The sequence below is a fragment of the Lichenostomus cassidix genome, chromosome 9 (genome assembly GCF_008360975.1).
Source record: "Lichenostomus cassidix isolate B80296 chromosome 9, HeHo_3.0, whole genome shotgun sequence".
Taxonomy (NCBI): Eukaryota; Metazoa; Chordata; class Aves; order Passeriformes; family Meliphagidae; genus Lichenostomus; species Lichenostomus cassidix.
Window position 1 is genome coordinate 22,704,510 of NC_139490.1, and position 23,104 is coordinate 22,727,613.

At 53.7% G+C, this 23,104-nt stretch overlaps 1 protein-coding gene across 1 annotated transcript; it reads right to left on the reverse strand.

Moving 5' to 3' along the window:
- Nucleotides 1-132: 132 nt before the first annotated feature.
- SLCO2A1 (solute carrier organic anion transporter family member 2A1) lies at nucleotides 133-22,622 on the reverse strand. Its single transcript, XM_085069916.1, has 14 exons — nucleotides 22,119-22,622; nucleotides 12,432-12,569; nucleotides 10,552-10,714; nucleotides 8,399-8,614; nucleotides 7,208-7,312; nucleotides 5,554-5,681; nucleotides 4,444-4,525; nucleotides 3,394-3,558; nucleotides 2,908-3,097; nucleotides 1,791-1,950; nucleotides 1,290-1,453; nucleotides 1,069-1,133; nucleotides 857-977; nucleotides 133-743 (listed from the first exon to the last, which is right to left on the reverse strand). The coding sequence occupies exons 1-14, from the start codon at nucleotides 22,206-22,208 to the stop codon at nucleotides 623-625; spliced, it is 1,908 nt and encodes a 635-aa protein (XP_084926042.1). The 5' UTR covers nucleotides 22,209-22,622; the 3' UTR covers nucleotides 133-622.
- Nucleotides 22,623-23,104: the final 482 nt, after the last annotated feature.

Below are 23,104 nucleotides of genomic sequence, written 5' to 3' on the forward strand. Positions count from 1 at the left end.
GGGGGAATGAAACTTCCTAATTGCCAGGCATTTGTTCATGGTCCTTCCTCTGAGGCAGCAGCTTGAGCAGCCAGAACTGATCTGTGCCAATACACCTACTGGAGATGAGGGGGAGACCAAGAAAGCACCGCATTTGGAAAAAGTGACCTTTATTTAAAAAATAAAAAGAGCAACAAACCCCAACTGTTCGGCAATAAACCCCTTGTGCTGACTTGTCCCAACACGTGTGCAGGGTGTCCCTGCTGCCCTCTGTGGGGGCTGTGGGTGGGGGGACACCGGGCTGGCAGCCACCTCCCCTGCTCCTGTCCCAGCCGGGAAGGCACATCCTCGGCCGGGAATGTCACACCGGAGCGGGACCATCGCCCCCGGCAGGCACTTCTCCGGGTCCGTGTGTCGCAGCCCCCTCTGCCTCCTGCTCCAGCTGACCGGGGCTGTCCCCTCCCCAGGGTGAGGGCAGGCGCTGCTGGAGAGCCTGGGAGAAGCCATTCGCAGGATGGAGCATCCCTCGCCGGGAGGAGCCCGGAGCTGCAGAGGCCGAGTGGCTCCCGCGGGAGGTAAAACAAACCCGAACGGGACAAAGTAGTGGCGGTGGGTGACGGGGATGCGAGTCAGTCCTGGGGGGCTACACCAGCCCCGCCGCCTTCTCCTGCACGTTGTACTCCTTGCTCCTCTTCACCTTCCAGCCGATGAGGGCGAGCAGCACGGTGCCCACCACCTTGTAGCCCACCTGCAGCCCCAGGTATCTGCCGGCAGAAGAGCGGGGAGATGCCACATCCCCAGGTGGCACTGCCAGCCGGCCCCAGTCTGGGCCGGGACCCCTGCCCTCCTGCCCGTCCCTGCCCGGGGCACAGGGTACCTGTTGCGGAGGAAGTCGTTGTTGTAGTAGGCGCAGAAGCGGCGCTGGCTGCACTGCTGCTGCCAGTAGATGCAGGAGGAGTCGATGAGCGCTCCGAACATGGCCGGGGCTGGCAGCCAGGCTGGAGGGAAGAGAGGATGGAGTCAGGATGTTCCCGAGGAGGTTCGGTGCCTCCAGCAAACCCCCAGCCTCATTCAGGGATGAACACTCACCCAGCAGCCGCATTAGTAAGAACTGCACTCCGATGGCGAATGACTTCTCATCCTGGTTCACCACCCTGCAGGGGAGAAGCCACAGGAGGTCAGAGCTGCTGGCGCTGGATTTGGCCAAGACTTGGGCTGGTTACACGTTTCTGACATCCCATTGATCCCAACGTGGGGAACCATCACATGGGCCCCCTCCTGGGACTCAGGACCCCCTCCCCACTGCTCACCGTAACACCATCATGTACAGAGGGTTGTGGGACAGGCAGGCGACCAGGGCAGCAAAGGAGATGAGGAATATGGCAGGAAGGAGCATGTGGGAGCAGCTGACGGGACAAGAGCCCGTGTAGGTGGAGAACAGCTTCTTCCCAGTCAGGGAACAGTTGTGGTAGATCTGTTGGAAACGTTTGGAACAAAACAGACGTCAGACTCCCAGCGCCAGGAGCAGGTTTCTCGTGACGCATTGTCTCACATCCCCTTGCAGGACACTGACAAGAGCACCAGCTCTACTTTTAAGGCACAGCCATGGCATCCTGTGATGGGATTTGCCACCATCCCTGTCCCTTCAAGCAGATTCCCAGGGCATTATGGCAGTTCTCCATGGCACCTTCTCAGGACTCAGCACATCCATGTGGAAAAGGTTCCACCACCTTATTGTATCTGTTGGGTTCCTGCAGCATCACTCTACCATTCCCAGCAAGGCTGCTTTGCAAACCACTTCCTTTACTAACCATTTGTTTGGGATTGGAGGAATTGGTGGCCCTGGTGGAGCAGCCGGCGAAGCAGGGGGAGATGTATTCCGTGGTGTTTTCCCGGCACACGGGGTGGAAGATCTGCTTGGAGCATTGGCACCCAATCCGTGCCTTAACCTGCTGCTGGGAATTCGGTGTACTGCCAGAAAGGAGGGGGGAAAATTGGGAAAAAATTAAGAAGTAGGACAGGAGGGATTAAAAAAAAAATCCCTCTTACTAGTTGACCAGTTTCCCTGTTCCTGTTTGGGCTGGGACAGTGCCAGCAGCAGCCTGGCCTTCTGCCAGCCCCTGATCCCTGCAGGTACCTCTGGAAGTGTGCAGTGAATGTCACAGGAATTATGTTATGTCTACAAACAAGTACTCACACGCCTCTTTTCTTTTTTATTTTTTGCCTCTCCAGCTGAAAATTAATCGGCCAAAAGCCTGGAGAAATGGGTCTGGGCTCCATCCAGAGCCGCACAAACAGATGTGCGAACAGCTGGAAACGCCACACGGACACAAACTGAAAGTGGGCATGTTCCCAAACAAGCCTGATGACTGGAAATGAAGAGGACAAACCCAGTGACCTGTCCTGTCTTCCCTCCCTCCCTCCCTCAAGGAGTGCATCTGCTGGAGTCACATAGCCTGAATCCCTGTGGGAATGTGGCACTAGAAAGCTGCCCTTGGGCAGGTTGGTATGGGGCAGCTCCTCCTCCTGTGGGAAGATGGCATCTGAAATCTCTTCCTTGCTGGCATTGCACTGGGAAATGAGCTCAATGCACTTCATATCAAGCCTTGGTAGTATCTAAATGTCATTTTTATCTTAAAAAGTCATGCTAAGAGCCAAGAATATCCACTGAGGTGAGGAGAAAGATGATGTCCAGCTGGAACACTGGGAGATTGTGAAGTGATGTGGACTCAATATTACCAATTTTCCCAAAAAAATCCAGAGTGAAAAGCTACACCCTGCTTGTTTGGCACAGAAAATCACGCATAAACACCCTCCCGAGCTCTCTCTGCTGTGCAGCACCTGGATCTCCTCCTCTCCACCAGCATGGATCCCTCCCCATGGATAAGAGCTGGAGAAACGAGGAGCTGGGAGCAGCACCTGCATTACCTGGGGTTGTAGATGCCCTCGATGTGCCCCGTGGAGCAGCCCATGAAGAAAATGGGCAGGCAGATGAGGATGGAGAAGACGAGCACCACCACAGCAAAGCGCGGGATGGCGCGCAGGGAGAAGGAGAAGCGCTTCATGATGATCCCTCCCAGGAGCATCCCGAGTGCTGCTGCTGGCAGGTTCACAGCTCCTGCAGGGGAATGGAGCCATCAGAGGGTCCTGCCTGCCCACAACCCCTCCATGGGCAGGGCATGACTCTCTGGACCTCACAGGAGTTGGGAGAACCCAACTGTTGTCCAAGACAGCTCAAATCCAAATCAGCTGGGAAACCTCAGGTCAGGAAAGTCACCAACCACCCCAAGGTGAACCCCAGGTCTCATCCAAAGATGAGTTTTCAGTGGCTTCCTCTCCAGGATTTCAAAAGCCTGGGGAATGCGGGCAGTTGGCTCCCTGCTGATGGATCTTTTTGCCTCCATCTGTGCTCACCTATGAGGAAGTTGGCGTAGGAAGGGGAGGCACCATACTGCTTCTCCAGGAATTTGTTGAGAAAGGTGGCCAGGCCCGCAATGACGGAGGAGAAGCTGCACTGAGCCAGCACCAGGAGGATGAAGAGGGGGTTGAGCAGCAGCCTGAGGAAGATCTTTGGGAATCCTACAGGGAAACCGCAAGAAAAATGTCTTTTAGCTGTGTGATCCTCATGCCAGTAATTTGTACTGGGAAAAACCCCACCCATAGCCCATTCCCAGTAAGGATGTCTGTGGGATGATGAGGATCTATGGGGGATGTCTGTGGCCATGGGAAAGTGGGAGTAGAAACACCCTAATATGTCCCAGCAGCTGGCAGGACCATGGATGTGTTTTCCTGGTGGGACATTGTGTCCCCCAGCCCTGTCAGCAGAGGCAGATGGACTCTGGGAGCAGCTCTGTTTATTTGGTCTCTTTTGAGTTTTCTAATTAGTGAGAGGGTGGTGTAGAGGCAACATCCATTAAAGCCCAAAGAGAGGGGGAGAGTGAACTGACAGCTCCAGGATATGACTGCACTGGAGGAAGAGGCAAGGAGGGAGGGGTTTTAGCTGGGAAGAAATCATCCTGGAGCTAAAAGAGTCATTAATCTGGTCCCTCAGCAGTGACATCCCTCTCAGGGCTGTTTTGGCTCCACATAAACAGTGTCAGCTGCAGTGGCTGACCTCGTTGAGGAGCTGGTGGCGCCGGCAGCCCTGTGCCCACTCCTGGAGCTGGGGTGAAACCTCCCAGCCACCCTTTACCAGCACACTCACACCACTCTAAGATCTTCAGCACAACATTTAGAAACAATCCAGGCCCCACAGAAGGGGCCTCTGTGCCAAAGGGAGGCTGTGCCCACGTTCCTGTGGTCCTGAGGCCCTCGTGGTACCAGAGCTGGTCTGCACACAGTGCTGGACTCCCAAGGACACCCAACAAGCCCCCTTGATTTGAAACTGCTGCTGGGGTTGTCCCCACCCACCCAGCACAGTCCAGCATCCCCATCCACCCTCGCCTGGGCCCGACAGCACTTTACTTTTTATAAACTCCAGCAGGGAGGTCTCTTCAGCCATCCCCGACTCCATCTTCCTGAGCATGCCAGCCTCTCCGTTCTGCTCCTGCCAGGGGAGAGAGGAGCAGCCTTGGTGACAGGGGCTGGCACTGTCCTGGCACAGGGAGGCTCGGCAGGGGCAAGGTCCGTCCCAGGGGCCCTTGACCCCCAGCCAAGCCTGACAATGACAGCAAAGCCCCATCCTGTGTGCCCTGAGCACTTCTCCAGGCTGGGAGAGCTGGCAGTGTTCACCTGGAGAAGAGAAGGCACTCTAGAGACCTCAGAGCCTTTTCCACAGCCTAAAGGGGCTCCAGGAGAGCTGGAGAGGGACTGGGGACAAGGGATGGAGGGACAAGGCAAGGAGGAATGGCTTCCCACTGCCATTAGGGTTAGATGGGATCATGGGGGGAAATTATCGGGGTGGGGAGGCCCTGGCACAGGGTGCCCAGAGAAGCTGTGGCTGCCCCTGGATCCCTGGAAGTGTCCAAGGCCAGGTTGGACAGGGCTTGGAGCACCCTGGGCTAGTGGAAGGTGTCCCTGCCATGGCACGAGTTTGAATAGGATCAGCTTTAAGGTCCCTTCCAACCCAAACCCTTCTGGGATTCTGTGATTAAAGGGTGAATTATCTCAAGCATCACTACAGCCCCTGAGCAGAGCAGCAAGACAACAGCTTGTTGTCGAGAGGTTTTAAGAGCTTGGAAATCTTTCGTCTCCGGAACCCTGAAAAGAGACCTCACTTTTAAATCTGCAAAAAGTCTGAAAATGAAAGTTGGAGACAGCTCAGCTCAAGTCTGGAGAGTCCTTTAGCCATAACTCTGAAATGTTTGGGGTTTGATTTTACCTTTAAACAATCAATGGTTAAACAATTTCAAAATGGAACTAAAATACTTTTGTAAAAAAACCAGTGGGGCTTGGCTATGAAAACACCGAAACGATGCACATTAATGATTTTCCATCTTTTAAAATTTGTTTTAATGGGAAAGGGTTGCTGGGCTCCCTTCCTCCCCCCCAGCCCTCTCCTCTGGGGACAGGTATTCCCTCCCCGAGCTCATCCCTGGCTCCAGGACGTTCCAGCCTCTGGAGATGAAGTCTCACCTCTCCTTTCAGCATGTAGCGAGGGAAGAAGAAGTAAGGGATGGAGGTGAGCACCAAGCAGCCCGAGGAGATGAGCAGCCCCAGCCACCAGGCTCCGATCCACCGCTGGTCACTCGGCGTCAGCTCCACTGCCATTGTGGGACACAAGGACACACCGTCAGAGCTCCAGTGGTGAGAGGGACAAAGCTCCATGAAAATATGGACTGGTGGAGAATGAAGAGTCCCTGTGGGCATAGCCCAAGGGTTTCTCTGCTGGCGTGGAAGAGTAAATGGATCGAGGTGGGAACTCCCACCAAGCCCTGGTTGTGTTTGACCTCCTTCCCCTGCACCGCCACTCATCCCGGCTGCACCGAGCCTCCCAGGTGACTGCAGGATGGATTTGGTCAGCATGGAAACATGCTGCTGGCACAGGTTCTGCTCTACCCCCCAAGCCAGCCAGTGAGGCAGCAATTATGGGGGCCTGGCTCCATCCTGTGCCTGGAGAACACGCTGGATTTGGACCATGCTGCCTGTCAGGGGTGCTGAGCCAAGACAGGCACCGGGAAAGGGCACGCTGCTTTCCTGGAAAAAGCTGCTCTCCCATTGTTCCACCTTGGTCACTCTTTGCCTGCAGGGACCCAGGGCAGGCCCTGTGCTGGCAGAAGCTCCTGGTTTCCGAGTGCACCAAACTCCGGGCGCCTTCTCCGGAAAAAGGAGGAGAAGGTGAGAGTCACTCAGTCTCCAGCACAGCCATCCTTTGGCTGGGCCAAGGGATGCTCACGGGACAACTGACAGATTGCTTGGCTCAGCGTGGGAATGTGGCTGCTGGGAAGGAACCACCGTGCCAGGGTGTGACAGGAGAGGAGCCCACACCCCACTGGAACAATCATCCCACTTCCCCAAACAGGAGCACTCCACTCTGGAGCTTGGACGTCATCATGGAGCGACCGGGCAGAGGCTGCTAAATCCGTCTGCCGCCGCGGGGAGTGGGCCAAGGCTCTTTGGCGCTTCCTGCCCACGTTCATTTATTATTCTTATCAGGCACCAGACAAAAATGTCAGGCAGGCTCTGATCTCTCTAAGGAAACACAGGAAAAGCCACGTTAATGATGGAGCTGGGGAGAATTCTTTAGTGATGAAGTTACCAGAAATAATAAGCACACGCCGTGGATAAAGCAAATTATCCCTGCGGTGGCGCCAGCTCAGCCCCTCTCTCTGCAGGTGCTGGTGAGGAGGGTGAGTAGACTCAAGTTTCCTGTGTATCCACAGGGCAATTGTTGCCCTGTGGTTGTCTCCTCCATCCCTGGATTCCTCAGATTTCCCTACTCCTCTCTAGCACCATGATGGTTGTGTGATACCTCCTCAGTGTGGTGGCAGTGGGCAGACCCTGTGACCTCCTCCCAACCATGACCTCCAGTGCAGCACCACTGAGTTGGGCACTGGAATGTCCCTATCCCAGGGCTCTGCCTCAGTGAGGATGTCAGGACTACCTGTATCCATCCTCATGGTGTGCTGGAGTGGAGGAGTACACTGGGGGTGCTTTTCCAGGTCAGGTCTTTCCAGGGCCGTGGGTTTCATGGGTCACAGGACTGGTGGCTTCTGTCATCTTTCATCTCAGAGTGACCTTCTGACCAGCAGAGGGCCTTTAGGACCACTGCTACCTGAGCAATACTCACCAGTGCTGAGTGGAACCCTTCCGATATCCACAAAGAGCCGCAGCACCATGGATCCCAGCAAGTATCCAAAGGCAGGGCCAAACACAGAGATGGCAAAGAGGATGGCTGGGAAAAGGGAGCAGAGAGAGCCTGTGTGAGCAGGGAATGGGAGTTTCCATGCAGATATGGCTTCTGTCTTCCCAGGAGAGGCTGGAATGGTGGCACCACACACACAGAGGGGAGAAACTGCCCTTCAGCACGCTGCAGATGGTGAGAAGGTCCCACTGCCCCACACTGGTGGGGATACCAGGTGGTGTTTATCTGGCAGCAACAGGAGGGGGAAGGCAGCTGCCTGCAGAGAAAGTCTCTCTGCTCTGCTGCCATCAAGGCGTTGCTGACACAACGAAAGTTGTCAGCAGCACCGTGAATATCCATGATATTCACGAACCCCAGGGAGCAGCAGGACAGAGGCATCCTGGGCTCACACAGGTGATTGAGACCTTCATTTCCTCTAGGATGCCAAGGAAACAAACCCATCCTAATCCTCAGATCCAAGGAAAAACATTCAGTGCAAACTTCAGGGGAGGTGAAATATTCTGGGGGCAAAAAGGCCACCAGACCACCCTGAGTGGAGCTGAACCCTCCCATCACAAAATAGATAACCAGAAGGTCAGAACATTTTCTTTTGACTTGTTTGCCATGGCAGGATCCAAGTTCCCTCCTTGAATGCAACTCTTTGCACAACCTTCTCAAGATGTTCAAAAGGAGACAGTGAGCTTGAAGTGCATCAGCCAGGATTGAACCAGGATTTGGGGTGATGGAATTTCTGCTGTACTGAGGCAACCCAGCCCCCCAGGGCCATTCACCCTGACAGGCATTCCCACAGCCCTAAAGGGACCACCTGTATTATAAACAACACACCAGTCCCACTTCCCTGTCTCTTCAGAACCTTTCAGTTTCCTGCAGTCCTCTCTCCTTCATTTTCCATGCAGATCTGGGAATTCTAAGGGATCAGTGGGACAATTCATTGGAACAGGGATCTCTCAGTGCAGAGGGAAGACAAGGATGCTGAAGCTTGGAGCACCCTGGGATAGTGGAAGGTGTCCCTGCCCATGGCAGGGGGGGAACTGGATAAGCTTTAAGGTCTCTTGCCACCCAAGCCATCCTGGGATTCTATGAAACAAAATAACACACAGGAACAGCCCCACTTACCGACATACAGCGGGGAGTTGTTGGCATCTGCAAAGTCATCGATGTAGGAGATCCCAAAGGGCTGGATGGGCACAGTCCCAATCCCAGCCAGCAGCTGGGCAATGACCATCATGGCCCACATGCTGCTGGCCTCCTTCTGGGGGTCCTGGGTGGTGTTTGGGCACACAAACCTGTTCTCTGCATAGCAGAGCTCAACCTGCCCCTGGCTTTTGTTACCTGGCAGGGAGAAAAATGAGCATCACAGCACTGGCTATGTCCCCTGCCTTGTCCCACACTAAATCCCAAAGTATCAGGAATCTCCCAAACTTACTGAATAGGCACAAATTGCTGGATTTTGGATGTGTTGGTCATTTTATTCAGCAGGTCTCATCACCCTGCCCTTCCTTTGGAGTATAATACTGAGGTTAGGGGAGCAAACAACCCGGCTGGGACTTTAATCAAACTTTTAAAGAGTTCATGCCATGGAGTGAGGGTGCTCTGGGTTTTAAGAGGGCAGACCTAAGCCATGGCTGGTTTTGCTGTCTGTGGTCTCTGCTCCCCTGTGGTAGCTGGGCAGGAGCAGGGTGATGCCGTCTGGGGCCACCTGGCAGCCCTAAGCAGGACATCCTGCCCTGAATCTCTGCTGCCCCCATGGCTCAGGAGCAGCCCAGCTCCTTCCAAAACATGGGTTTTGCTCCTTCATACAGCCCAGACAGGGGGGTCTTCACCCTGCTCCAGGCTGCCATGGAAACTCCAGCCAGGACTGAAGCATCTTCAGGGGCTGTTCACAGACTGAATTTGTTCTTCTCCAGTCTCAGGCAATCCTCATAATGCCAATAGTTTTGCCCTGTCCATCTGTTTTTGCAGTCCATCCTCTAATCCTGTCCAATTTAGCAAAGGTGTTCTGCAAGACTTGTGCCCTGTACAGAACTTTTGGTTCAAGCACAGTTCTCGGTACTTTCCTTCCACCTTTTCAGTGATTTCTGGTTACACTTCCATGGTTGTACACAAGTCTAACACTAATCAGTTGGGGCATTGGCATTACTTGACCAGTGCATAATTCCTGTCCATTTTCCTTTTCACCCACACAGGGAGCATGGCTCTGGGCAGGGAGCAGGGGGATCCCTGCCCCTCCTCCTAGTGAGAGCAGCCCCTGTCCCAAATCCTGACCTGTCCACAGCCTGATGCATGAATTTAAGATGTCGAAAAGCTTGGCATCTGAAGCCTGATTTACTCTCCAAACTCAAAAATCATGGGATGGGGACCAGAAGAGAGCTGGGTTTCGGAGGTGGCAATTCCCACAGAGCCTGAGGCTCGTCAGCATTCAGAGGATTTAGGGACCAAACCACTTTGGAAAGACCAAAGCCAGCCCTGTAGCAGGTGATGCAGGTTCTTCTGCTTATTCCATTCTGCATGGAAAATAGAGCTGTCATCACACACATGAGCTTGTTCTCAAAGCCTTCCCAATGAAAGAGCAGCACCTTCCTTAGTGTGGATCCCAAGGATACTGGCTAGAGCAGAACAGGCCCTGGGATAGGAGTATCACAGAATCCCAGACTGGTTTGGGTGGGAAAGGACCCTAAGGACCATCCAATTCCACAGGCAGGAAGAGGTGCTCCTTGGTGCCCACTATCCCAGGGTGCTCCAAGTCTGTCCTTGAACACTTCAGGGATCCAGGGGCAGCCACAGCTTCTCTGCACAACCTGCACCAGGGCCTCAAGACCCTCACAGGGAACGACTTCCCCCCAGTCTCTAACCTAAAACTACTGTCTTTCAGAGAAGCTGTGGCTGCTCCATCCCTGGAAGTGTCCAAGGCCAGGGCTTGGAGCACACTGGTGTAGTGGAAGGTGTCCCTGCCCATGGCAGGGGGTGGAATGAGATGAGCTTTAATGTCCCTTCCAACCCAAACCATTCTGTGATTCTGTAACCACAGCAGGAATAACATGTGCAGAAGAGGCAGAAGCAATCCCATATGTAATTATTGCATTCAGAAGGGGTGTCAAAGCTCTAAAAAAATGAGGTTTAATTAAAAACTGCCCACCTTAATTCTCTTCCTCCAAACACATTTCAATCCTGTGTACCCTGCAAACACCCTGTTTTTTGGGGCAGACACAAGTAAGCCATCCTGGATGGGATGTGGAGGCACAGCTGGTGGCCCAGCTGGTGACACTCACCAGTGCTGAGCGCAGTGTACTCGTAGGGCCCTGACAGGAAGTGGGGCAGGGTGACCAGGAAAGCCCCCAGGGCCAGCAGCAGCCCCCCGACACCGATCACCCGCGGGCGGTGCACCCTGCTGCCAAAGTAGCTGACAAAGATGATGAGCACCACATTGCCGATCTGGAAAAGGCACAGAGAAACAGGAGCAACGTGAGGAGGACAGCATGGAGGACAGCCAGACCCTGTGGCTGTGTCTGGGTGGGTGGAGAGGTCTCATCAGGAGGTGTTTCACTCTCATCTCCTTGCCCTGCATGCTCACAGCACTGACTGCTCCCTTCTCCTCTTTGGCCAGAGGGTCACTCTTTGGCCTTGGCCACCCCTGTGCATCCTCTGTTGGCACAAATGGCATCACAGCCTCCCTGAGTTCTGCCTGGGGCTTTTTTCAGCACCCACGAGTCCCCCACCCCACAGGAATCACAGAATCCTTTAGGTTGGAAGATCAGTCTTAGACTGTGGAGTCCAACTGTTCCCTCAGCACTGCCAAGGCTGCTCCTAACCCATGTCCCCAGGTGCCACATCCACACATCTTTTCAACCCCTCCAGGGATGGGAGCTCCACCACTACCCTGAGCAGCTGTGCCAGGGCTGGACAACCCTTTCAGTGAAGAAATTTTCTGTCATATACAAACTAAACCTCCCCTGGCACAACTTGAGGCCATTTCCTCTTGTCCTGTCCCTTGTTCCCTGGGAGATCAACTAATGTGGCATAAACTGACAATTCCCCCCAAACCAGTGAGGAATGAAATGTGTTACCTCCATTCCTGTGACTCAAACAGACCTGAGCCCTGCTACAAAGTCCAGCCCACTGCAAATATTGGTGACTCTGGATGTTGTCAGCTGAAGATACAACCAGCTAAAGAGCCATGAAACCACCCAGCTCACTCAGGAGAGTGGGTGAACACCACAAAATTGCCATCACATGGGCTCTGTCAGCTCGGGAAAAGCTAAACATCACTTGAACTTTGGCATGTTGAAGCTGTCCCTACTCAAAGGTCCCTTCCTTTAAAGGTCCCTTCCAACCCAAACCACTCTGTGATTCTATGTATGGCTAAGAAAACTTTGTATTTATGTTTGTGTGGGCTCCCTTGCTTGTCTCTGTGGTTTTGTTCTTGGAATTGCTGCAGGCACCAACGCAATAAGATTGTTGTCCTGGCCAGGCAGGGCAGCTAACATAGCCACAGGCAGCAGGAAGTCTCAGTGGGCCCTGAGACACCTTTTTCATCCCAAATGCTCATGCTGATTGAGGTAAGACCTGGACATCCACTTCCCCAAAGGTCCAGGAAGATTCCCAGTGTCCAGCTTCTTGATGGAGCATCCCATGCACTCACCAGGGAGCTCACAAACAAGTGCAGAGCCACTTGGTGCCAGCAAAAAATCTCTGCCAGCAAGTCTTTTCCTGGCCTTTTCCAGCCCTTGAAGAGCTGCTAGAAGGGACAGAAATCCTGAAAATGTGAACCAGAAAACTTATTCCAGGGGAGTTCTTGATTAGAAAGTGTTTGTGAGAAAATCCTCAGCCAGCTCAGCAATGTGCTGAGGACAGGGTTAGATGGGATACTGGATAGAAATACTTCCTTGTGAGGCTGGTGAGGGTCTGACACAGATTGTCCCAAGGAGCTGTGGCTGCCCCTGGATCCCTGGGAGTGTCCAAGGCCACGTTGGATGGGGTTTGAGCACCCTGAGATAGTGGAAGGTGTGAAAGGTGCTCCTCCAGGCACACAGAGGCCAAGGAAGCCCTGGGTGTGAACATCCCTGAGACCCTGTTTTGGGAAGGTGACCCAGTTTTGGGAAGGTGACCCCCATGTTCCCAGCCACCCCTTGGGTGTTCCTCTCACAGTTACCTCGTGCAAGCTGGAGATGAAGCCCGAGGAGAGGCTGGAGAGCCCGAAGCGCTTCTCGATGGTGGTGAGGCTGCTCTTGAAGTTGGCGCTGTAGAGGAGCTGGGAGAGCTGCAGGAGCCCATGGCACAGCACAAACACCTGTGGGCAAACAGAAAGTGCCAACCCTGTGAGGATCCTGTTGGAGTCACAGACTCATTCAGGATGGAAAAGACCCCCAAGGGCATCAGGTCCAACCTCTGACCAAGTACCACCATGCCCACAAAAGCATATTGAGAAGTGCCACATCTGATTGCTGTTTGATTCCAGGGACAGTGACTCCACAACTTCCTGAGGCAGCCTGTTCCAATGAATAACCACTCTTCCAGTGAAGAATTTTCCCTGAAATCCGATGTGAAGCTCTCCGTGCACCCCTTGTGGCCATGTGAGACCTCAGTGCCCTGCTGCTGGGTAACTGCTGGACAACCACATCCTGGTGAGTGTATTCCAGCTGGCTTTGGCCAGCAGCTGCATCTCTGACACGGAGCATCCTGGGATTCACTCAGCTGCAAAGTCAATTAACAGAACCTGCTCCAAGGGGTGTTGCTAGAAAAAGTGGAAAAAGGGCGTTAAAAGCCCCAGAGGGAGAGGATGAAATATGCACAGCCTGGTCTCACTGCTAGGAGACTCCAAAATAGTATTCCAAATGCAGCATTTTCCCTTGAGCCGGGCAGTGAGCTGAGCCAGGAGCCAAGCTGAGGGCAGGCAAAGGAGGGAATAGGAGAATTTAGGGAGAAGCCTGGTTAAAAGAGCCTGGGTGGGCTGTGAGAGGAGAGCACTCTCAGCCAGGGATGCAAGAGGCAGCTCACAAGTGTCTTTTGATCTATATTTAGTCAGAACAGTTTTCCTTTATTTTTCTTGGAATGGAATGCATCCACACGGTGCCAAAAGTATTTTAAAATCAATTAAAAAAAAAAAAAAAAAGGGGAAAGGTCTTTCTATTTAGATGCACAGGAAATCAAATATTTGCTGAAGACCGGAAGAGTGTCCCGCAAAGATAACGGTGGGAAGTGTGGGATGATGGATTGGGGATCAAAGGTACTGCAAGGCTGACAAGTTCCTGATGTCCTTGGCCAGGAGAGCAGCAATAGTCCTGATGAGCATATCTTTGGAAGTGCCCAGGAGCCCTGACCCACTAAATGATTTAAAAAAAAAAAAAGAAAAAAAATCAAAAAAGACCAAAATTGTCCATTCTGCTCAGAGGATGCAAATTCCATAAGTGGGTGGAGTTGTGTTTTGGGAGCAGAGGAGGATGCAAGGCCAGGCCCAGCAACTGTAGCAGAATTTGGGGAGAAGATGGTCAAGAAAATGGTTTCTTGGGAATCTTTTCCTGCGAGGGAAGAGAGATCCAGCCAGAAGACCTGGCTGGGAATATGAAAGCATAAGGGATGGGAAAGATGCTGAGAGACAGCAGGAGAGAAGAGGATGGAGATGAAGGAGAAAATGGAGCCCTGGCAGTGTGAGGGCAGCTTGGGAAAAACCTGGAGACCACAGGGAAGACGAAGGAGAAAGGCAAACACCCAAAAAAAGAGGGAAGGATCACAGGCACAAGCCACCATCATAGAGTCCCCAGCCACATCTCAGAGGGGTGAGAGCTGCCAGGCTGGCATCAGGCTGCCACTGAGATAACCAGGAGAGGACAAATTCCCAAGCTGGGACTTTGCCCCAACAGAAAGCCACAGAGCAGGAATTTGGGGTGGAACGTGGGAAATCCTCCCGGACAGGGACAAAGTGGAAGTGAAATATCTGCCAGTAGACTCTTGAAGCCGAATGACCTCTCCACCCTCCCGCTATCAGCTCCCACACTTGAAATCCCATCCCAGCAAAAAATCCTGCTGGTGGAAGCTGGATTGACCACCTTCTCCTTCCCCTGCCCTGACCTGGGATCACCATGGGCTGATCTAGAGCTGAGGGGTGATTCCTGTGATGATGGGAACTGGAGAAGGGATTTGTTGCCAAGAAAATCACTTTTTGTTCCTGCAGCTCTGGCCAGACCCTACCGAAGCCACTGGAGCAAGGAAGCTCCAGCTGAACAGCAGCACTCCGGGACTGCCCGAGAGCAGAGCAGCTGGAAGCAGAGCTCTCCCGGAGCCAGGCGCCAGCCGGAGAAGCAAAGCTGTTTACCAACGGGGAGGGAAGAGGGTGGATCACCGAGGCTGAATTTAGCGCAGCAAATGTCAGCCCGATCCCGGGGCAGATGGGGAGACGGAGTGTCGGGGACAGAGAGGATGCTGGCAGGGAGGGGAGATGAGGAGGAGAGGCAGCCTGGCTCCCCGGAATGCTGGGGCTGGCAGGAGATGGGGTGGAGGCATGGAAGGACTATGGGAACCACAGGAGAGAAGAGGAGAGGGGAGGGGAGGGGAGAGGAACAAGCCGAGGATAAGGAGCACAGGGAAGAAAAGTCAAACTGGCAGGAGCTGTCCCAAGACGGGTTTATGCCTTGGGGATAACACGGGATGGCCAAAACGGAGCCCTGGATCTCGAGATGCCTGGGAGCAAGCTGGAGCTGCCTGCCAGGAGGGAAGGCAAGGTGGGAGAGGAAACCCTTGGGGTGGAACTGCTTCCCCCTGCCCATGGGTCCTTCCAATCCAGCTCTTGTCTGCAGGATGAGCCGGAAAGGCAAAGCCGGAGGGAAGCTCCAGGGTGATCACACCCTGAGACCACACAGCAGCCTCAGCCCTCGGATGTGCAGAGCCCAGGGAACGGGAGGGGAAGGGCAAGGGTGATTTTTTTCCTTGAGAAGAAGCTGCCACCCAAAACAGCCGGAGAAAGGCAGAACAACCTTTGCTCCAGGACTTGTGCAGCTGGAACATGACTTTTCCAGACGCACTCCGACTGTCTGGAGGTGACATGAAGCCTGATTTAAGACTTCCCCCGCGTTCAGCAGACGTGGTTTTAATTAAAACACGGACATCCCAAACCTTGAAGAGGGATGTACTCTTATAACTGGGAGAGGGCCTTACTTGGAGGGCTTCCAAACGGAGCCTGTGCACCCCAAGGCTGGTGGACGTGAGGAACACCACTCTCCATGTCCCCTCATGGATCTCTCCCATCCCTGTCCCTCTTCCCACACGTTCCCATCCCCATGTGCTCATGCTGACCACACACAACCTGCTGGCCCATGGAAACCTGGCCCTCCCAGCTGTGCCAGATGTGCTGTGCTCAGCCGCCGAGCAGCCCCAGGAGGGGAGGGAGCTCCATCATCCATCTTCCCTCATAACAAGAAGGGGTTCTTGGGAAGAGCCAAGCTCGTTTGCAGGGAGGTTTCACTGACGCAATGCTGGACGAAGGCGAGGGCATGGTGGGAGGTTGAGGAGCCAGGGGCTCTCCCAAGCACTGACCTTCCAGAGCAGAGGCTCCCACGGGAGCCTGGCGGAGTTTTGGAGCTGCAGACAGGCAGAGAGCAGCACGGGGAGGCCAAAGGCATGAACCCACATGCACCACCCCAAAATCCCCTCCTAATCATCCCCACGCTCCCTTCGGAGCAATCCTGACTCCAGGCTGTTTACACAAGGCACTTGACTCCTTTCCAAGAGGAGCTTCATTTAGAAGGGAAGCAAACTCCTCGTGGGGATCAGCACCTCCCAGGGCAGTGCTTTTTCCAAAGGAAGAGAAACCCACCCCATTGCAGGGAAGGGAGAGGACTGGTCCTTCCATGCTCTGGACAATGGGAGCTGGCAAGGATTCCGTCAATCCCAGCCTAAACCTCCTTCTGAGATGTGCCAAACAAATACTCAGGTTTCATTTCAAAGGAAAGCCTCCAGGGATCTCCAGGAGTCAGGATAAGACTCCTCCAGGTGGGAGCCTGACTGCTCTGCAGGGACCACGAGTTTGGGAGGATCCTGCTATATGTGGCATGGTCATTGCTCCACCTGGAGAAGTGAGTTAAGGGTTAATTCTCTGCTCTGCTTCCACAGCTCATGTCCAAAGTCATTCCTCACCTCATTTTTCAGTGTCTTCCCCTTGGCAGCCCTGGCTGGAGAGAAGGAGGGTGGAAATGTTAACAACACTCGTGCTAATCTCTGTGCCCAGCATCCTTCCCACGGCAGTGGGGATGGAAAGAGCCAGGGCTTTGTTCATTAGATGGACTCAGGAACTGCCTGGAGAGCTGGACACCCTCACAGAACCTACCCAAGTGTTCCCAGGTGGCTGAAGACACCGAGGTAGGATGTGGCCAAAAGCAAAATTAATCTGGCTGGAGAAAACCTTTGGAAAGGACTAGGGGTAAGGATGCTCCATTAGCTCTTTCCCTACACAGAGCACTTCTGGAGTTGTGTCTTGGGCTCCAGAGAACCAAAGCAAAATTGTTTGACCTTAGTGAAAAGTCAGAAGATTTTCCTCCCAAAATCAGGAAACATTCCTCCCAAAGCAGGAGATTTCAACCTGTCTACTGCTGGAGACTCCCTCCTCTTTAATATCCTGAGCTTCCAAGGGGAAAAAAGGAAAAGGAGGGGAGAACTCTAGAAATTAATATGAATATCCCAAAAATTTTAATAGGGAGAAGACAGGGTGTTTATTTTAGAGTTTGCATGTGATCAACTCTTCCTACACCAGGAGATCCTCCTGCAGCAGGATGGCTGAGGTCACTCAGTCCAAAAGAAATTTTTCAGTTGGAAATGGGAAATGTAGTGTGGGGAAATACATCTCTCCTTGGCATCACTTGCCTGGATTTGTAGATCCAAAAGCACCATGAAAGATGTAAAGAAACCCAGCAATTCCACAGAAGGAACCAAACACCCTGCACAGCACTCACCCTTTAGCAGTGCCTCTGAGCCTAGCCCGATGGCAGCATTTGGCTCCTAAGTGGGATTTCTATCCCAAATAATAAAAGAATATAGAAATGAAGTTGCTCAGGGATTGCCTGAAGCACGCTGGGATGATGACTGTCTGCTGCCAAGCGATGCACGTTTCACACCCCCAACTGTCACGTGCAAAGAAAATATTTGCTCTTTTTGCAACAATCACAGATGTGGGATTTCCTGGCACTGCATCCCGGTGACTTTGGGCCCATGTGAGCCCAGCTTTGCCCAGGATGGAGGTTTCTGGCTGCAGAGGGTTGCTGAGACAGACCCTCAGCTGTGATGCTTCCCAAGAAAACCCTGCCTGCACAATGGGATGCATCCAGCAGCTTTCCCTCCCTCCGGCAGGTTGGGTAGTTGGGGCTTTGCTCCCTCACTCTTTCCCAAAGGGCTCTTTCCATTCCAGGCCATCAGGATCCAGCCAGGGTTTCCCTGAGGGCAGGTCCAGGCTGGCTCTGGCTGACCCACAAGTGTGTGCAAACACTCCTCCCGCCCGGCTGGCCGTGCCTCGTGCTCCCTATCAGCGTCACTGCTCTCCCGTCCTGCTCCCCATAATCTTATCTACACTGACCACTCCTTGCTTGTGTTTGGGCACCCAACCACCTCACCCCTCATAAAATTACCTTGTCTCAGGTCTCCTAGACCTTGATCCCACTAAACTTTCCAACACATTTTAACGCTGGCTCTTCCCAGTCTTTTTCCTTATCCCACTGCTGGATATCCCACTGCAGGTGGTTCTTCCCTCCCTGAGCCTGATCCCACCAAAAGCAGACATGAACCCAGTGCTGGACCAGGTGCTGCCTGGTGCCAGCACCATCACCATGAATGCTGGAAGAGCCCTGTCACTGCTGGTTCTTCTCCCCATGTCACTAAAAACCTTCCAATTTCTTTGCCACAAACCCTCATCCACCCTGCCGTTCCTCCCTGTGCAGTGCCCAGGATTGGAATATGACTTCAATTTTCTTGCTAAAATCAATGGCTCTAATCAGCAATGACTTTCTCCTCTCGGTGTTTCCAACTCCAAACCTGCAGCCATGCTGCCTCCAGACCCAGGGCTTGATGAATCCCCTGTTCTGGCTAAACGAAGCAATTCTTAATCTTTTTCAACAGGATATGAGAGCACAACTGGGTCATCTCCAGGCTTCTGGAATACACTCCTCAGCAAATTCCTTTAGTCCTTTCGAAGGAAGGGACAAAAAACTGTCCCTGCTGCTGCTGGGACTTCAGACCCCGAGGCCAGGCTCCTGTTTCTTCTGCAGGAGGTATCCAGCCGTCCCAGGGAGGGGAAAACCCCCTGCTGCTGTCCAAGGCTCCCTGCATGCTCCCAACACCTTCACCCCAGGATGCTCCCAAGCCTTATCACACCCTGAGAGCCCACAGCCTCCTCCTGACCTTGCTGTCCCCTCTCCTACCCTCCCTCATTCCCTCCCTCTCCCTGCCCCAGTACAACACCCAATTTAAACTTCTCCTAAGGCTTTTAAATCTCTCCCTGGATCACCTCCGGCTGACATAAGTGAGAATAACTCTCTGTTGTCCTCCTGTTTCCTTCTCCATGCCAGGCGGTCTGCAGGCATGGAAAAAAAGCTTCCCCCTGCCTGCACTCCCAACACTTTCACACTGCTCCTCTGTGCTCTCCAGCTTCCAGCTGAAACCAGTCCAGCTCCCCTAAATCAAAAGATATTTATAAAGTTCTCCTCCTTGTCATCTTTCTGGGGATCCCAAAATCAATTAAAATAGTTCAAAACCACAAATGAGACAGTAAAGGCGAAGAAGCCAAATATCTGAGGCTCTGTAAACAGAGAATTCCTGTGAAATAATCCTTTTCCAGTGGTTGTCTGGGAGCGGAAGATGGACATAGAATCACTAAGGCTGGAAAAGACCTCCAAGATCATCAGGACAAACATGAGCCTAAACAACATGGTTGGGACTCTGGGCTGGGGGACATTGATGGGGTCCCTGGCCAGGTGTGGTATCAAAAGAACCAACCATCTCCTCCACCTCTAAACCTGTTTTAATCCTTTAGGCTGTGAGGTTCTCAGTGTCCCCAGTGCCACCAAGTGCTGGCATCCACCTGGAGCTTGTATCCATCCTGCATTCGCCAAGCAGCTCAAGTGAAGCCCCTCAAATCCCAGTGCCAGCCCATTCCTAGCACCATTGCATTCCCACACCTCCAAACATCAGCAGTAACTGATGGAAAGTGATGGAAATGCTGGAAAATACCCCGAGAGTGATAGGATCCATTGTAGGGGGTGGTGGTCCCTGTCACAGGGAACATGGAGGGGCAAGATGGTTTACATGGAAAAATAATTTGTTATTTTGGCCCAAGCCCTGCAAAAGACACTCTAAATGTGATCCCAGCACGTGGGCTTTGGGGATTAAATATGAGCTTCATGATTAAGGCTTCCAAGTCTTAATCATGTCCTTCCAAGACTGTTGAAAGTAGGGAATTGTGTTGTGTTGGAAATACTGTCCCCATCAGAAACTGCCATTGCCTGTACAAAGACATTGTGTCTGACTGACTTAAACCCCTTTATAGCACCTGGCTCTGGGGGTGGGGGTGATGCCTGCAGCTTCCCACACAATTTGGGATTGGATGAGGCTTTTCTATAATCCATCATTCACAGCACCAGTGGCTTCTTGTACAAACAAGAGCTACAAACCCTTCAAATCCAGATGTTGACCACGCCACACCTGCTGATGGCCATTCACTCCAAAACTCCCCACACCTGGAAATTCCACTGTGACACTTTGGCATCCTACTCATTTCTGGGGGCTGAGGGGATTGCCACTGCACACTGGCTAATGCTTTCTGATCCTGAAGCAGTTCTTTTGTTAATGTATAGATCTTCAATGCAAATGTCACAGGACAGGAAGAGCAGATGGGTCAGGAAAGGGTGGGGGATCTTGTTGCCTGTTAATTAATACATTTGCTCTTAAAAGCAGGAATATTTCTCTGAGGGATTGGTGTCCCAGATGGGGCACATCATCCCTCTGATGCCAACGAGCACCTTTGCATAGAGCTCAAACTGTTCCTTCACCACACCGCTGCTGGGCTGTTGACTTATTAAACCAGGAAGAATTTTAAACCAGAAGTTTTAAAAGAAAAAGTTTAAAAAGAAGTTTTAAAGCTTTTCTTCAGACAATGGTTTTCCTGCCACCAGCAAAGTGACACCCCAGAGTCATCTGCCCTCGGCCAGATGCTCCCAAAAGGTCCCATCCATGTGCCCTGGGGTGTGTGGGGTGCTGAGCACCCAGTCTGACTCTGGGACACCCACATCCCACACCCTGCTGCTGCCTATGGGGTCCACAAATGGAATAGCACTTATCTGTTGGGGCTTTTGATTTTTGATCTGAAAATCCGACACTCAGCAAAAGGATTTGGCAATGTTTTTTCACTCCAGGCTATCTCTGCGTGCTGCCAGCTGAAGGGAGCTGCGCCAGTTTCCAGGGAAGAGCATGGACTGCAAGAAGGGCTCTGGTTTTGGGTGATTTTACTCACCCTGAGTTGTGGTCATTACTACAGCAGCCCAGAGAGGGCCAGGGGCACATTTTGCAACTCCAGCAGAGGAGAGGACAGGTCAGCAATCCCCTCCAGAGGAACATCAGTGCAGCCCAGAGGGAGCCCCAAATCAGCCAGGGTAATCTCAAACTCTTTCTCCTTGAGTCCTCAGCCAAAACTGCCATCAAGTCTCCTCCTGGAATAGCCCAGTCAGGGCAGCAGGGACCTTCAGGGGTGCAGGATTGGGAGACATCATCTGGGATGATGTCTCCAGCCCTGGGAGCTCCTAGGAGGAGGAGCAGCCCCGAGGTACCCTACAGCATTCCCACGGAACTCCAGCACAGCCCAGGGAGGAGCGGGCAGCACTGTCCTTCATGCAGGGCGAGGGAAGCTCACTGGCAAACAATCCCCAAACACATCCCGACCATGACACCTTATCCACAGTCACACATCCCGAAAATCCCGGGCTTTGACACTGACAAACCACAGCAGGCACAGCTGGATCCAGGAGCAGCGGTGGGAAATCACCTGGGCTGGCCCTGAGCACCACCAGCACCATGGGCACGAGGTGTCCCTGCCTGCCCCTGGCTGCACATCCCCCGAGCTGCTCTGCTCCCAAAACCTGCACCTGGCTGCTCCAGGTGCCGATGGGTGGAAATGCTGCCAAGCAAGGCATGGAAATCCCCCCTGCCAGCGACATCCCGGCGATGTCCCGAGGACGGGAACCAGCACGTGCACATCCAAAACCGGGCCGAAGAGAGGAGGGGAAGGACAGGGTGAGGGGCGCTGTGAAGCCAGGATGGCTGCAGGGTGTGAAAGGTGACACACGGCCGGGGTGAGCGCTGTGTTCGCACACAGGCAGGGAGCTCAGGAGCTCGGGCAGGAGCCTCTCAGCCTGCGGCAGGTGAGGAACGGGGCAGCCAACATCGCAAAACCCACCGAGCCTTCGCTTCTGCCGCTCACAAAGCTCTGCTCACCCAAGTTTTTAAAGTAAGCCCGTGTCATTCTAGGCAGTGTTTTATTTCACACCAGGATGTGGTTAATCATTCCCCAAGCAGCAGCACACCGTGTACCAGACGCCGTGGGGAAGCTCACGAAGAGCTCTCCGTGGGGTGAAACAGCCACGGGCTGTGCGGGACATCACTGCGACCCCACCGAGCACCGAGCGGGGCGGCATGACCCGGGACTGCCCCAGGGCTGGTGTTCAAATTCTGCAGCACCAAACACCCTTCGTCTCACCCGCGGTGAGTGCGAGGGACACGGGGATGTGTGGGATGGGCTGGGGTCCCTCTCCAGGCAGGAATCCCCCTCCCTCCCTCCCCGCGGGCATCCCTGCCCGGCTCCCATCCTTACTTTGATGTTGCAGAAGATACTCCGGGAGCAGGTGCTGGAGCTCTTGGGGATGTCCGCTGGGGATTTGCCAACTTCGGCGTGGACTCCCATGGCGAGGGCTTCCCGGGGAGCTCGGGATAGCTGGGCTGTGCTCGGGCTGCTGCCGCTCTCCGGCCCGTCCCGCCGCACGGACTGTGCCGAAATCCCTCCAAGGCTGCGAGTGAGCCAGGCAGCGGGAGCGTCAAGTTTTTATAAGTCGCCTCCGCCGGGCGATGATGAAACGCTTTCTCCTCCCTCTTTTCCTTCGCGCACCGAGGGAACTTTAAAGCCGCAGGAAGCAAAGGCAGCGCGCTGGGAGCAGGTGGGAAGCAGGGCTCGGCCAGCCCGGGACACCTCGGGAGAGAGGGCTGTGGCGGTGTGACAGTGCTCTGCCCACCCGTGGGGACACCCAGCGCCCCGACCCGCCTCGGTGCTCGTGTGCCAGGCTGCGGGACGTGGCTGGACAAGGAGACAGCGCTGGCAGCGCAGCCTTCCCGCAGGGAAAACCACTGGGATTTCAATTCAAAGGCCCCCTGAAGGGGCGAGAGGAAGGGGAGGCACCTTTCAGCAGCTGGGATTTGGCTCCCAGGTGGTGCGAGGGGGAAACTGGGTGGGCCAGATGGAGAAATCCTTCCCTGGGTTAAGGGGTTTGGGAGGGGGGAAAGCTTCTGTGTTTCTTTGGTGGAAAAAGCTGCGTTTGTGAAGCTCCCGAGCACTGCTTTCTTTCACCAATACCTCTCGGGGCTTTGTTTATGCAAAGCGCTGATTTATTTTGCAAGCTCCTCTCAGGGGGAAACGCGTCAGAAGGAGCAGGGCAGGTTGATCCAGCCGGAGGAGAAACCAGCTTCAAGTGTTTTGTCCACATTATCGCTTTCCCTGCGTCGAGCAGGTGCGGAGCGCTGGGGAAAGAGCGGAGCCCACCCTGGGCTGTGCTGGGGCTGGAGAAACAAGTCCCAGCTCCGGGGATG